The sequence below is a fragment of the Coffea arabica genome, chromosome 1c, assembly GCF_036785885.1.
Source record: "Coffea arabica cultivar ET-39 chromosome 1c, Coffea Arabica ET-39 HiFi, whole genome shotgun sequence".
Classification (NCBI taxonomy): Eukaryota; Viridiplantae; Streptophyta; class Magnoliopsida; order Gentianales; family Rubiaceae; genus Coffea; species Coffea arabica.
This window is the reverse complement of record NC_092310.1, coordinates 52,984,599-53,000,494: the sequence shown is the minus strand read 5'-3', so window position 1 is coordinate 53,000,494 and position 15,896 is coordinate 52,984,599. Positions and strand designations below refer to the sequence as shown.

The 15,896-nt window shown below is 37.5% G+C and overlaps 1 protein-coding gene across 1 annotated transcript; it reads left to right on the top strand.

Moving 5' to 3' along the window:
* The first annotated feature begins 5,842 nt into the window (after positions 1 to 5,842).
* LOC113728100 (LOB domain-containing protein 1) lies at positions 5,843 to 7,731 on the top strand. The gene is made up of 2 exons (XM_027252608.2): positions 5,843 to 6,220; positions 7,062 to 7,731. Exons 1-2 carry the CDS (start codon positions 5,963 to 5,965, stop codon positions 7,422 to 7,424), a joined length of 621 nt encoding a protein of 206 aa, XP_027108409.1. The 5' UTR covers positions 5,843 to 5,962; the 3' UTR covers positions 7,425 to 7,731.
* The last annotated feature ends 8,165 nt before the right edge of the window (positions 7,732 to 15,896 follow it).

Below are 15,896 nucleotides of genomic sequence, written 5' to 3'. Positions count from 1 at the left end.
TTTGATACACCTATTCCTCTGCCCAGTATAGGCATCTATCAAACGCGCCCTGAGTTTTCGTCTTATTTTATTTTTTGTTTCAGTCAGTCAGTCAGCCAGGCAGGCAACTTAATGGGCATCTACATTAATTAGGTATACAATTTAGGCTAAATGATCATAGGTTATGGTTGGTCAAGGATGTTTGGTCTTGGTCTTTGTCGTGCACAAAATGCAGATTCTTCTATTGCATGCGAAGATTGTTCGTCAGGCCTACGATCAAGTCTGGTAGAAGCACTTAATATGGTCAAGAAGACCGATCAAAAGTTGCATGCTGGCTTGCCATTCTTTATGATTCTCCTGTGTAGATAGAGAGAGAGAGAGATGCATAAATGAAGAATGTGTAGATGATAAGGATGATCGAGCCCAGAAGGTGGCAGATCAGATTGAGGTACAGCATGCAAAATAAATGCAGGGATGGGAATTGATAACCATGGCCGTGGATGTGTACTCAAATTGATTGCAACAGGACAATGTGAATTCTAAAAGTTCATGTTGAGAAGTCAAATTATCAAATTGACCAACCACTAATTGTAGCCATCCTGTGACATGCTTTGCTTGCTTAATTAATAATCCCGTTCCTTTCTTCTCCTACCTCTATTTAATTTGAAAATGATTTGGTCATGTCATACTCCTGGAAGACCATGGCATATTAATTAGCCAGTGATATATGTATATATATTAATTAGACTCTAGCTAGAATCAGTAGTGTATCATACAGCGCATGAGGATTTGTTTTCCAATGGTAAGAGATCGAAGGCACAAACGTCAGCTCCTGCACATTAGCTTATAAACCGCCAAGCATGAATGTTCCCGTAGATTATGAGAGACCAATTTGTTTAGAATTAATCTTGTATGCATGTATACATTTTCACAATTTGATGCATGACATGTAATTCGAATTTGAATTTGAAACCCAAATTTTGCACATATGTCGTGCGTCCAACCATGATATGATAGTGTATATACACCGTCAGTCAGCGTGTATAAGATTTACTCGTTTGGTTTATGGTTCCTATCTTTCACGTTAATTTTTTCTCTTTCAGTTGCTGCAAAAAAATAATAAGATTTTGCATAGCTATCAATATTCAGTAATAATTAATTGGAAATAACAGCCACATTCTCCTCCCCAGTCGGGTCCTTCAAGGATCAATGACTTGGTGGGAGTCATTCGTGCAAGAAATCAATTAAAAGACCTGGAAGCCAGACATGTATGATGGAAAAGTGCATCTCTTTCTTTCTTTGCCATCTTTCCTCCTCATTTGATGAACGGGCCACACGCTTTTGGGTTTCGAGGCTGCATCCGGTTTGTAATCTGCGGTTAGTCTACGGTGGAATTTTAAGTATACATACTAAAGCAAAGCACGTACAACTAATCAAAGTAAAAATCAGAGACTTAATGCGGATTTGCCCTTTTTTCTTCTTTGCTTTTTTTGCACTCTGAGGTCCACACGCAAAAGACTAGTTGCAAGGGAGAGGTGAAAACTTTTCAGCGGTGGGAGATGGAATGCAACAGGTCCAAAGTGTCTAACAACTTCCACCGATGAGTTTAATACTAACCTTTTACTACATTTTTCTATGCGGTGGAAAAAACTTTATGCAACTATTTATTTGTCATTTTCACTGTAAAAAAAAAAAAGTGGGAAATTGGTGGGATCTCTTTGGACATATACGGCTATTACAAATCTTAGGATAATGCTACTGAAAGACTAATACAGCTCTTAAGTACGCGTATGCCGAGCATAGTTTTCAAGCATCGATTAGACAAGCAGCACCCATTTTCCCTCTTGGCTGCCATCCCTCTCATTTTCTCCTTTCTCCGTAGTCCAAAAGCCGGAAATTCATGCCGGTTGGATGAGGTTAGTTCCGTATTGTACTTATTTTCAGCTGAAGAGATTAGATTTCAATGTCTATCATTCCAAGTGAAGTCATGCAAACGCAAATTTTTGTTACAATCAAAATACAAAAAAAAAAATTCGTTTATGAAGAGTAGATGGAAACAGCGACCTTAACTTTACCTACTATATCACTAGAGATGCAAAACAGCATATATCAACAACAAAGATAAAACTCTAGTCCAACAAAGTGTGTACCTTCACTTTCACCAACAGTCAAAAGCAAGATAAGAGTAGTATTAGTCCCCAATGTTACTTTGTGCTATAGTAGTAATCGATGAACTTGGGATGGGACAACTCTTCTCTGAAATGCAATTATTCAACTTAAGTAGTATACATGGGGTATTAAAAAGTACCATTGGGAGATGCAAGGCTTTCAGGGTTTTTTTTTTCCTTCTTTTAAGATGGGGGGTGGGGGGGGGGGGGGGATCATAATCTAGCAGCAAATGGTCATTAATCCTGTGTTGTTGTTCCTACTTCCTACCCTTTGTGCAGGTTAATTGCGATGTCAATTAGATACACTCCGTCTTCAGTCATCCCACCGTATTCCCACGCATGGGATCCTCAGTGCCACTTTTATATTTATGTCGAGTGTCATATTTATTTAACTTATCACGTGCAGTTTATTTAAATTTCTTCTGCTCTCATATGATAAGTGAGACTAGCACTGAATTTAGCACCGAATAGTAGCACAGAAGATTCCAACTGCTATTCCTATTAAAAAAAAAAAAAGGAGATTTTTTCAACAAGTATTTATTGAAGACACTTAGACTGCACTCAACTTATTACATGAATATAAATAATTAAAACTATTGCATCCCTTATATTTAAACATTTTTTCAAAATTAACTGCATTTTTTGATTAAAAAACTAACCCATATAATCATGAATTTATTCGTTGTAAAGATGAAGACCAGTTTAAGTCGAAGAAGAAATTTATGTTTTCCACTGTCATGTGCTAAACGGGCTGACCATTACAACCAACCGTTGCCCCACGATTCACTTTTGTCTACTCTTGTCATTATCCAATAATAGACACGTAGTGAAATGGTGGTTAGGGGATTAGGAAGAGTGCTCCTGTCTCGGCGGTGGTGGCATCCCATGAGATGACCTTTAAACTAAATCAAGATTTAAAGCCACCCCAAAAAAAAGAAAAAAAAAATTGCGTCCCTTTTTCACGTTTGCACATGTGTCCCCATTCTATTCTTTCCCTAGACCGAACTGCTTGTGAAGTCCTGCTTCTACAGCGCTGCTATTGAAGCAGTGGTGGTTAATTTAGATGAGTTTGTAGGGCGTGGATGATATTTCTGTGCAGGAGCAGGACTTCTGTTTAAGTAAGCAAGTGACATTAACATCAATACTCTGATGAATAAATAGTCATCTTGACTTTCAATTTTTGTTGCTCCTTGGACTGACTGATTAAGACAATCTTGCTCTGAGTCCAGGGAATCTGGAGCTAATTCTTTTGTCATCATCGGAAAATTGGAGGTTTAATTAAAATTTCTAGAATCCGAGTCTCGAGAAATTTGATGGGTACATGGGGGACTTTTCTTTTGGTCTAGGGGCCGAATTGGAAGTTGATGTATTTTCCAATTTATCATGCACCTGCCATCCAAGTACGCGTCAGAAATTTGGTTCTACGGTGTTGAAATCTCGACCTCCAAGCATGATCCTTTTCCATTGACGGTTGTCTCCATAGGCCCTATTCCTTTCTGTTCTTCATTTTTTGTATGTTCTATTTTCGGATACAAAGGCTTGACCAGCGAAAATCATTGCTTAATTTTAATTTCCCTGTAGGATTGAGTTGAGGGCATTGAAAAATTAGGAAGCAAGCGTACGAAAGCTAGCCTCCAGATCATACCATTGAATTTTTGCCTCTCCCAATGTGATAAAGCCACTGAATGAATAATGCATTGTGACACATGATTTCCATTCCTCTTAAAATATGTTTGCTTGCACCGAATCACCGGTGAAGGCAAAAAAAAAAAAAACGTGTTAAGATTTTGAAAACTACTGACTGATAATTGATAAACTGTGGTGGCGTGCAGAACAACGTTCCCACTCTAATTAGAAAATTAGGGTCCATGACAAACAGTTGTGTACAAAATGGTAAACTTTCCCCTGTGTGTGTTTGTTCCATACTCGGATAAAATGCTGGCTGAAGGCATCCCCATTTCCTCATCGATCTACAGAGTTGCATGCTGCTCCGTCTCCCCATAGAATATAGTACAATGTTTCAGTTGTGAAACAGCAATCATAATGAGAAGATGGCACAATAATAAGAAAAACACGGTGAGTTAGTGACGGTGATAATGAAGAATAATTAGGAATAGTAACGCGCTATTGATCTCCCTAGCTACTCGAGAATCATGATCACTCAAGGTACAATTCAGCGCGAGAGGGGTAAACAAGTGCTTAATAACCCCTTTGATTCAGAGTATGTTGGACCATAAATAATTAAACACATGTATGTTAATTCCAATGCTAATTGTATAAGCTAGTCTCCACGCAGGAAGGAGTAAGAATTATCGCGAGTCCATCCCAAATTATCCTCTGCTAGTGCTGCTGAGAGTAACGCTCGATACACATGTGTAATTTTTTAGAACAAATCACTTTTTGTATGAAACGAATTTAGTATGAAATTTTCATCAAGAAGAATTACATAAAATTTAGTTACGGTTGTGTTTCGTTGGCAATACGAGTTTTCGGTGGATTGGATTAGAATGGTAAAATCAAATTTTTGTTTGAAGATAGGGTTGGATATTTTAGCAAGTGACAAAAAAAAAAAAAAATTAGGGATAATTTTAGAAACCTCCCTCGAAATTTCTGACGATAGCAGAGGACCCTCCTAAGGTTTTCCTTTTGTTGATGGTTTATGTAACAAAGTAGACCTAATAGGTCAATTTTTTTCATTTGAATATTCTTTCAAATTTTAATAAAGTTTGTTTCATCTCTTTCTTTAACTGGCCGGCGCCCATCAATAGTTCACCAATACTTGGAAGACCGCTGCTCTTCATCCCCAAGGCAAGGAGGAAAAATTATTCAGCAACATTCTTCCATGCCAAGTTGCCCTTGTATCATCAGCAATCTATTCTGATACTCAAAATAATCAAAATCATATTTGTCATTTTAAACCCAACCTAACTCATTAAAGCCCCTATTAATTATGATCTACCCATATATCCCACACCTAATACCATATCTTAGAAAATGTTGGCAATTATGTTATATGTTGCTTAAATAACATAATTAGAAGCAAATTGAAAAAAGTAATTTCACGTACATTTGGGTTTTGGGCGAAACATAAATATGTATTTGTGTAATTCATGCTGTCTATATCAAATTAATACTGTGGTTTAAGGGCTTATTGCTGATTAGGAATTTTCTTTTGTAAAATTCTTATAAAAGGGTTAGAGTGTTTTGTGATTACGCACATGCATTTTGTAAATAAGCGTTTTGTAATTCCTTTTCTACTCTTATGCTGTACCATAATCAATCAATCAATCAATCATGTTCTTATGTTATATGCACATGCATGCATTTGTAAAAACAAAATAATAATATTAAAGTCGCATATATCCCATAATTTCCTCTTTTGCGTAGATGAGAGGGTTGGACAATTTATCAGAACATTTCCACTCCAATATAATTTGCGATCGTTTGTTAATTAAGGCTACATGTTCCGTCCAAATCTCCTGAACCCAGCCACGTTTTCGACTTGGATAGAGGGTTCAAAGTTTCCACGCCAAACAAACGTAGCAGACTGGGCGAAAACCGGCAACAGCCGTATCCCGCATGATTTTTTTAACCACTTGACATCAGATATTCAAGGTATTACATCATGGCCCCGCTCCCCCCCTTTCTCGGGTCGGGCCTAACCAGCTCCAGCTCTATAAATATTTCCATGTCATCCAACTTGCTGAAGGCACCCCCGAATCCCTTCCCACATCCTCCCTCTCTCCCTTCTTACGAGCAGTCAAACACACACCTCACACACTGATACTGCTGCTGCTCCACACCATCGGAAAAAAATGGGGTATAGTGACACAACAACCGCTACAACTATTACTTCAAAATCTTCTCGCTCCGTTTCTCCTTCTTCCCCCTCTTCTCCTCCCACGCCTCCTCCTCCGGCCGTGGTGGTCAGCCCTTGCGCTGCATGCAAGATCCTCCGGCGGAGGTGTGCCGAGAAGTGTGTCCTGGCACCGTATTTTCCTCCCAACGATCCCATCAAGTTCACCACCGCTCACCGTGTCTTCGGAGCCAGCAACATAATCAAGTTTTTACAGGTAGATCATCCGGCACTGAATAAGCATGGTCCCGATATTTGGTCAATTTCTACGTTAATTGTGCTTCGAAAATCATCTTTCTACATATGTTTGAGGTCTTATGTTAAAGGTTCAACCACCAGAATGGACCGACAACATTAATCTCGGTCCGTTGTTGAAATTAGGGACACTACATCCAGAAGTACTAGTTCCTGTATCTAGAATAGTGTGTACGCACGCAAGCAAGCAAGCATGGCAGACATTTGCACGTATTAGCGCCATCCATCATGGTAGGGAATGCCTAATTAGATGCATGGCGTTGAGCTGTTTTTATCAAACTGTAAATTGAAAAACTACATGAAGGTTAGTTCACATATATAGTGGACTTTTAATTAAAAGTCCCAACTCCCACTTTTGACTTTGCCCCTCGGTTTCCACAACTAACCAGCCACAGAACCCTGGCCCTGCACCCCACAACTTTTTTCTTTTTTTCTTTCTCACATTGGTGCAAAAAGAACTTTTTTTTTTTTACATTAGCCACCACTGGACATTCAACTGTTCGGGAGGTGATGGTTTACGGCTGTACAGCTCAGTGAGAAAAAGAAAATCTCTTTTCAGCTGGAAGAAGAAAGAAACTCGTGTAACGAGTTTGTACTTTTGAAGCTAGCACTTTCAAAGTGTTTGACGACAGGGAGAACCAACCTCATGACCCTTTCGTATCAATTAACCAATGAGCTTTAATCCTCATCCTTTCTCAATTCATTAGTTCTGTGCATAATTAAGGTAATTGATCACCAATCATGAATATTGACTGATCAAGTCGGTCTATATTAACAATTTGCTTGATCTAACCAATTTGCAGGAGCTGCCGGAGTCCCAGAGGGCCGATGCAGTGAGCAGCATGGTTTATGAAGCAAACGCTAGGCTGAGGGATCCTGTATATGGAAGCGCGGGGGCCATTTGCCAGCTGCAGAAGCAAGTGAACGATCTCCAAGCACAATTGGCCAAGACACAGGCTGAGCTGGTCAACATGCAATGCCAACAAGCCAACCTCATGGCTCTCATTTGCATGGAAATGGCACAGTCTCCGCAGGCCTCGTCACCCCAGCAACAGAGCTTTGACAACAACTTCATCAATTCTAGCAGCCAACTCGCAGCTTTCCAGGCTAATCTCAATCTCCTGGATGACAGCCACCCGTGGGATCATCCGGCTCTCTGGACTTGATGGCTTTTAATTCCAAGTTCCAACCGAAGGATTCCCGATTTGATTTTTAATCAATTTTCCTAACTCTCTAGGTTAATTATGCCATTACCGGCGACGAGGAGCGTGAGACATTCAAATTGTACCAATAAAACTATGCTGTATCTCAATTGAAGCAGGAAACCAAACCAAAAAAAAAAAGACATGTAAGATATACCTATATACTAGCTATAGCTCGTATGAACTAAAATCAAAGGCTAAAGCCGATTTGATTTGTTAGGTTGTATTGATTATGACGAATTGAGCAAATTTAGTTGACGGGTCTTCTTCAGCCATGGTCGCCGTCATGATGCATGTTACATAATAATCGTCGTCATGATGCATGTTACATAATAATAATAATAATAAGACGTGATCACCATGGGATATAGAGATCGATATGTCGTTTTCCCATTAATTAAAAATGTCCATTCCAATCCAACTACTTTATGGTCACCTAATATTTACACTACCATGGCATCAATCAACTCCCTATATATGATGATGCTTCATATCATATATTCCCTTTCAAACAAGGCTTTGACTACTTGCTGCTATTGATCAGCTCAAAATATGTGTCTGCGCTTCCATATATACAAGAATTTCCGATGGAATCTTTTTGTCGTTAATTAACACGGTAAACTTTATCTTAACAGAAGGGCTGATGGTAATTAATAGATTTTCCGACAGCCGACGTTGTATTAGACGTTTTCTTCTTCTATCACCTTCTCCTTGAATTTTTCCAAGGGAGGAATTCTACGAGACAACGATGTGTCATGTGCGTTATGGACTTCTTGTTGCACCGTTTTACATGGTACCGCCCGGCTGCTTTTTTTTTTTTTTTGGGAGATCAAGCAGAGTATTTTATACAAAAGCATAGTTAAATTGGAAATAGAACTTTTCATGGTCCGGTTTTCTTCTCTTTTTTTTTTTGGTTATATTATTATCAACTGCACACAATTGTGTTTCTTTGAACTAATATTTATTTATTGTTCTAATTGACTAAGTACGTAGGACGCGCTGACTTCTGAGCCAAAGAATGGGGAGATTGTTACCCATTGGTCAATCTTACAGGCTCAAAAGACTAAAAAATTCTATAAGTGAACTATTCCCTCGATTCTAAGGCTCATATATAAACTTGTGTTTCATAATAAATAATAATGAATATTAACGTGAGTTTGTTACCAATTGGACACTGTAGAATCTCCCTCAAATAATTATGACATCATGCTGATGCGCAACGAGTTCTTTAAAGACGATTCGATTAGTCTGATCGGTTGATCTTTAATTCAGTTATTTAGCCGAATCGTTATTCCCGCGTAGTAGAAGAGCTTTTATTATTATTAGTATTATTCTCTTATATGACTTTGGCTTTATAATTCATACAGTAAAGCCAAATTGCCTGATGATAATTGTTTCTCAAGAAAAGAATACGTCCCCAACTTTTCTGTTGGGTCAATCTGTTGGGTCAATATTGTTTGTTTGGACAATGTATTATTTGAAATATTATTTGAAATACTTACTGTAGCACTTTTTGTGATATGATGTATGTGAGATAAAAAAGTGATTGTGAATATAAAAAGATAGGTTGAAAAATGTGTTTGTGATGCAAGCGAAATATTATTTGAAATAATTTTGGTATTCAAACACTCCCATTATTATTTTGTTAGACAATAAAATGTGATTAAGAAGAGAGATAGAGAGACACGACAGAAGCATGTCCAAGGTAACAACAACAGTACTAGTGCTACTCGAAAAAACTTGCTGCAGTCGAGACGGCACGTGCCTCTGCTGAGGGCTTTAGATGGCTTTTTCTGAGAATATAATTATTGCCCATGTTTCCTCTCAAAACGCGTAATTACCAGCCAACAAAATTATGTTAACCTTCCCAAATTAAAGACGGGGAAAACGTCATGTGATCCCCACGTAAATATATCCCTCAAGTAGTAGTAGGAATACTTGTCGGCAATTGATTCGATGAGGTCCCCAACAGAAAAAGAGTAGTATCTGGCTATTTGCATCTTGTGTGGGGCGTACCAGCCACCCAACATGCGATATATTTTCTACACTGCGAGAGGGAGCAAAACATTAATTATTATTGTCTTTTGACTTGCATGGTAGCTGTCTCGTTAAAGATTATTATTGTTGGAACAGCCAATCGTGGGTGTACATATGGCTTCCAAGTCAACCGTAATAAAGGTCCAATCACTTTTTTTCCTTTTTTTTTTTTTTTTAAGATCCAACAGTTTGGGAGAGCTGATTTGGAGAGAAAACGAAAGAGTTAGAAGGAAAGTGGGTGCATTCTTTCATTTGGGAGTTTTGTTAGTGACAAAAGAAAGGGGAGGAATCAGGAAAGGGAGGGATCTGACGTCCCTTCACAAGCCCAAAAGAAAAACAAATAATAATAATAATAATAAATCTTCTTTTCAATTATGGGCGAAAAGTGACGAAAAAGAAAGGGACTTTTTTAATACACACCAATTTTGAGTTCTAAATTCGAGGATACTAATGTAAAATAAAATCCTTTCCTTTTACTTCTCTCCCCGCTTCCAAGCAAAGTAAAATCGCATCTTTCTTTTTCCCTCCCAAAACGCCCAAACTAGGCATTAGTTTTGCATAGTTTCAAAATTCCTAGATGATCCTTGGATGTAAATTTTCTTTCTATAATAAAAAAAAAATTGGGTGATTTCTGTTCGGGTCACGACCAAATTAATTAATCAGGATCTGTCCCATCACCATGAGTCATTATGGGATAATTATACAGATTATCCATCTCCTCACACGAGCATATCCAAAAAAATACTAGCACTTGATTGTGCATGGATGTACTATCAGAAAAGAAAAAAAAAATTTCTTTTTGGGGAATGTGAAACTTCACCTAGTATGTATGATAAATCCGTTAACAAATGCATTGTTCTTCGGACACTATGTATTTATCCTGAGCAAGTGAAAGTCAAATGCGTATGGAGATTCATGATTTTAGCTGAAGGTACTCCAAAATTCTTAGTACCTTTACGGCGGCCCGAGTCGTCCAGTCCACGTTCGGCATTGTTTCTGATTTGAAAATCGAAATGATAGACAGAAACGAAGCCTCTCTTTCTTGTGCGAATCGGTCGATCATAGTGATTAAAGCAAGGCAGAGGGAAAATTTTTCTTGTGATTATATAATCAAAATGGACCCCGAAGAATAGATTAGTTTCTGGTACGTACATGACACTCTGTCTGGTTTGCGCCATTTCTTGGGTTGGACTCTTTAACTGAATTCTATGTCGTATTAGAAGATTGTTTCTTGTGGATGGGATGTCTCTAGATCACCTACTTCTGTTGATTGAGTAATGGGGGGCAAATATTTCAAAACCATCCACCCTATAATATTATACGTTCATTACTTCTAGAAATCATATATACATGGGCGCATATATGTTTGTTATACGGCTACGTTCAACGCACGCTAGCAAATCCATGAAAACACGATCGAGCATATTATTCTAAAAAGTTCGGTCCACCAAATTATTATTAATAATTTAGATTCAAATTTTTCTTGCTGGCATTTTTTTTTTTATTTCTTCGGTAGTAATTAAATGTAAATCACGTACGTACGTAAAAGATGATTTTACCTTATCATCTGTGAGGATCTCTCCCGGCCCTTATCTTTTTTATCTCCAAATTCCAACAAATTAACCAGATGATAAGGGTCTTAATGAATAGTATTCTTAGTTAGTTTTCCAACGCCCTGTATCGTTCAAACTTTAGCAATCTTCTATGCCAATCCGAACATTTTGACATCTTCTGAAGAAGATCGATCACTGTTATTCTTCCAACAGGAAGACGCTAAAAACAAGTTCGTTTAGTTGTCGGTGGTCATTCTTTCTATTTCCAATCAATATTTTCATCTGCATGTGATTCACATCCACAAACCAGCTAGTATTAGTGAAGACTTTGCTGTTGCTGTCCCTATAGGTAGAGAGGAAGTCTTGTTCGCAATGAGCATTAGAATGAACGAACGAACGAACCAACCAACCATAGCTTGCGAGTACCAATTTGGCAGAGTTTCAGATCTAATGCACGTAAGCATGTTGGTCTTGGGTGTCGTCATGGTCAACAAGTAGCAGCATTACATTATTGCCTTGGATTAGTACACATATCAAACATCTACGCAGGAATGGCATAAGATTTTCAAAGCCTGCTTGATGCACAGCACGTCATGTCGTGTGTGACTCACTAGGCCTTAGTTCCCACTTCGTATTATACTACCTACGTACTATACATTTACCCGCAGATTCTTGGAAATAATTGCTCGTTTGGTATTTAATCTAATGTACGTCTTGATGCTTTGGAGATTTAAAGACAGACATTTCAGTCTATTATCTTTGGGATTCTGAACAAGTTGATCATTTATATGTCATTGCTTATCGGTTTAGTCCCTCATGTCTACAAAATCAAGTTAATCTAGGATTTTTTTTGAAATTTTTTTTTTAAAAAAAAAACTAGAGAAAGTCTATTGGGGACGTCGATCATCTGTACAGCAACATGTGCAACGTTAAAAACAACTGTTTTTAGTCATTTATTTATTCTTGGAGTCGTGGCCAATTTGATCTCATATATATATATATGTGTGTGTGTGTGTGTGTGTGTGTGTGTGTGTGTCACCACTTATCAATTTAATCTCACGCATGCATAAAATAAAGCCAATATGTGAATTGTAGTGGAAAATTGAAGAACCCTAAAGGGGCTGGTCATGTGCACCCTTGGAACCAAAAGGAACATGGAGTAAATGAAAAGCTTCACAAGCCCCAATATCCAATTCTTCATTTAGATATCTGTCTCTCAATTTTTCCAAATCTCTAATTAGAGATTTTAATTCATAAACTTTATAAATGAGGGCTCCTTTATTTTTGCAATTGTAACATCATAATCTGTGCATTGCTAGTGCTGGATTGAAGTTTAATAATTAATGGATTTAATTAGAGATTTGGGGAAATTAGATCTGGGAAATTGAAGAATTGGGGATTGGGACTTTTTTATGCACGTTAGCATTTTCTACTTTTCATTAAAAAGAAAAATCATATATTTGCAACCATTTCCTTTAGGGTTCTTTAATTCTTATTGTGAAAATGGTGAATTAAATTGGTAAGCTGTGGCATACAATTAACCAAATCGGCCACCACAACAACGAAGATAAAGGATCAAAATGGTTGTTTTCGCTTAGACTAATTATGAGATGAAAAGAAAAATAAAGTGTGCAGGAAAGCTTTTTAAATTGGCAAAAACATTTCGCTTAGGAAAGTCAACACCGATCCTTCCCTAAAAGCGTGCCGTGCGGGTAGATCGTAGACCATCCAATCTGCAATTTCCCCCCAGCGTTGTTGAATATCGACTTGGTATGATTTGTTGCACGCGTGGAATTCTAGTTTGTGTAGTAGCATTACTTTTTCTTTATGGTCATTATTTTCCCAATTTTGGGTCCTATTCAAATGTGGAAAGAAAGATGCTTTACCATAAGAGACACTAATGGATCCCATAGTTTTTTTTTTTTTTATATCACTTGCCCTTTTGTACTTTATGCAACTCGTGCGCAACCGAAAAGATAAATTGACAAGAACAAAAAAGAAAACGCAAAGAAGAAAAAAAAAAAATCTGAATGGGAACTCTCCCCAAACAAATAACGCACAATAATTGAAGTGCTGGGAATGAAGACATTTTTGTTGCGTTGCACATTCATAATGCTTAATTCTCAAGAAAGTTTCGTAATTGACAATAAATGGTGGGTCCAAATCTAATCTTTTTGATCTTCCACGCTCTAGTCACCATTTCTCCTGGTCCTTTTGATTGCAACATATACAGACAGCGGAAACACCTTTTGGATTTATATAATTGTTCTGTGCATATGAATGTGATCGACGATCGCTGCATGTTGTTGCGCAGTAGTCTTTGATCATCTGCTCCTTCCTGCGCAACTCTATTCTCATTGCACCCCACATTGAGGAATGAAGCCGACATTCGTTTCCTTCTTTCCCTCTCCCGTATCATATTTTTTTCCGTAACATGCATTTTGTCGTAACCAAAATTAGAAAAAGAAAAAAAAAAGAGTTTTTCTATCATATACGTTAATAATACACATAAATTTCACCTAATCTATCGTATATAGACACATATTTATAATTATTACCGTATCTTGCATTTATACGCTTTTTCTAATTAATCTTACCTTTCTAAAAGTCTAACACTTGAAATATGTATTAAGGGGCGCTCATTGGACGGACCCTAACAAAAATAAATCAAAGTTCAATCTACTTGGAGTAACAGAATGTTGCGAAACAAATAATGCTTTACGGGTGTCAATTTTATATCCAACAGGAGATCAGGTTAAAATGTCAATTTCACGTATAGTTTTATTCAATTATAAAGCTAAAATCCATACACACCGGGACAACATATATATACAAAGATCTTTTTAATGAGGTATGAGCATCTGTTAACGTACATAAATCACATCTAACCTATGTTGTTAACACACATACACACACAGTCATAACTAATGCACCCTGTGCATTTAGATACTTTTCAAATTAACTATATTTTTTCTAAAATACGTACGCTAACACCTCAATCCCGTGTATAAAAAAAACGAGATTGTTGAACTGCGTGTACATGAAAATCTTGACTCTGTATGTATGGCCAGTGATCATTAGAATAAAAGTTTTGGCAGCAGCCAGCAGAATGAGAAATACCGTTTTGAGTGTGTAGCTTGGGAAGATTAATTAAAGCAGCTCAACTTCGACGCGATCTTGGTTGTGCACGAGTTCGGGGATATGAAGCCTCCATTTTTTAAGGGCAATCTCAAAAGCTGCTGCAGAGAAGTGATTGATTGCATAAACGCGTTGGTTGATCTTTTCATGTAACTATAGATACGGATCCGCTGATCATCCATGAAACAGGCGGTGATGCGTCTCTCATTTGTTTTTGCATAGGACAGAAATTGCAATCAAGAAGGTGTAAAATGTACATGGAAGGGCAGCCTCCAAGAGGGTCAAAACGACGAGATCATCTGCAGTACGTTGTTCAGTAGTAGTATCATTTTGAGTCCTGTGTTTCCCACTTAACTTTTTTGTTTTCTTAGATGTTGGATCTGGGGTGCGTCGTCTGTTATCTACCATAAAAACCAATTCCATCATCTCTGGTAATTATCAAATATTGCTTTTTTTCTTTCCGTGGGGAGATCTTTTTTTGGCTTAATTAGAAGAGGAACCCTTGTGCTTAATTGGAAAATGACATAGAGTCGATGTTGCAGGGATCTTTCTTTAGTGGAATATGAGCCACAGGACGCACGTTACTTTGTCTTCTGAATAGTTCTGAGTATTTGGTTTCTTTTATGTTATTCAAACCTTGATCTCCATGTGAATTGAACGTTCAGAAAGTTGGCTTGTATTTGGTCTCGTAGTTCTCCTTTTTTCCAAAAAAACAGATGATGTGTATTTTTTTGGATTTCAGCTGATTCCCTGTCCATCAATCTCTTCAATGATCTTTCTCTTTCAAAGAATTTCTTTCTCCACTTTGATTATTTACCACCAAGTTCATTCCATTCTTTCCCTTTGCAGCAGCCTACCACATCTGCAACTAATTTCTTTGTCCATAATAACGTTTGTCCCATACTCATAATTTCAATCTAGAATTGCCTTTGAGGTATGCAAGCTCCAGACTGATCGATCAGTTTTATTATGGTTGTCAGTTGATCCATGATCTACGCTAATACATAGAACTCGGACACAATTTTTTTTTTTTTATACTGAGCAGACCATCTAGAGAAAAAAAATTTTCTTAAAAAAAAAAAAAAAAAGACTTTCTGAGTGTTGCTTAATTAAGACAGACGTATGCTGTTTTTGTTGTAGGTATCCGAATAGTTTCTCCAAAATTGAATTGTTGGAAAGTGATGGAAACAAATATCATGTTACTCTATGACCACAAAGGGGGGCTAATCACGTTGCTCACAATGGAGAAAAAGATGAACTAAACAGTAGTATTCTGGCAGAGTTAGTCCATTCAAGCTGTTTCATTCTTTGGCACTTTATTTCTATGTCAAAAATATTTTCCTTTTCAATTCCTCCCCTTTCCCTTTCGTCTTTGTACAGTTTGGACTTTGCAGTCTTCTTTGAGGGAGGGGGGGGGGTGGGAGGTGGGACAATGTTTTTAAACTCGGACCGGTGAGCGAACCGGAGAGGGTCCGGTTCTCAGTTCGATTGGCCGGTTCACCGGTTTTCTGGTTTTTTTTTTTTTTTTTTTTTTTTTTTGCAACTTGAGTGTTAAGTATTTCACAGGTTTTCATTCTACACTTGACACTTAATGTACAATTTAACATGGTTAGTGATAACTTAAGTTTTTAAAATGCATTTACCAACATAAGTAAATTTAAGTTGAGATAATAACAAATTTCTTAAAAGTTATACATAAAACCTGGAA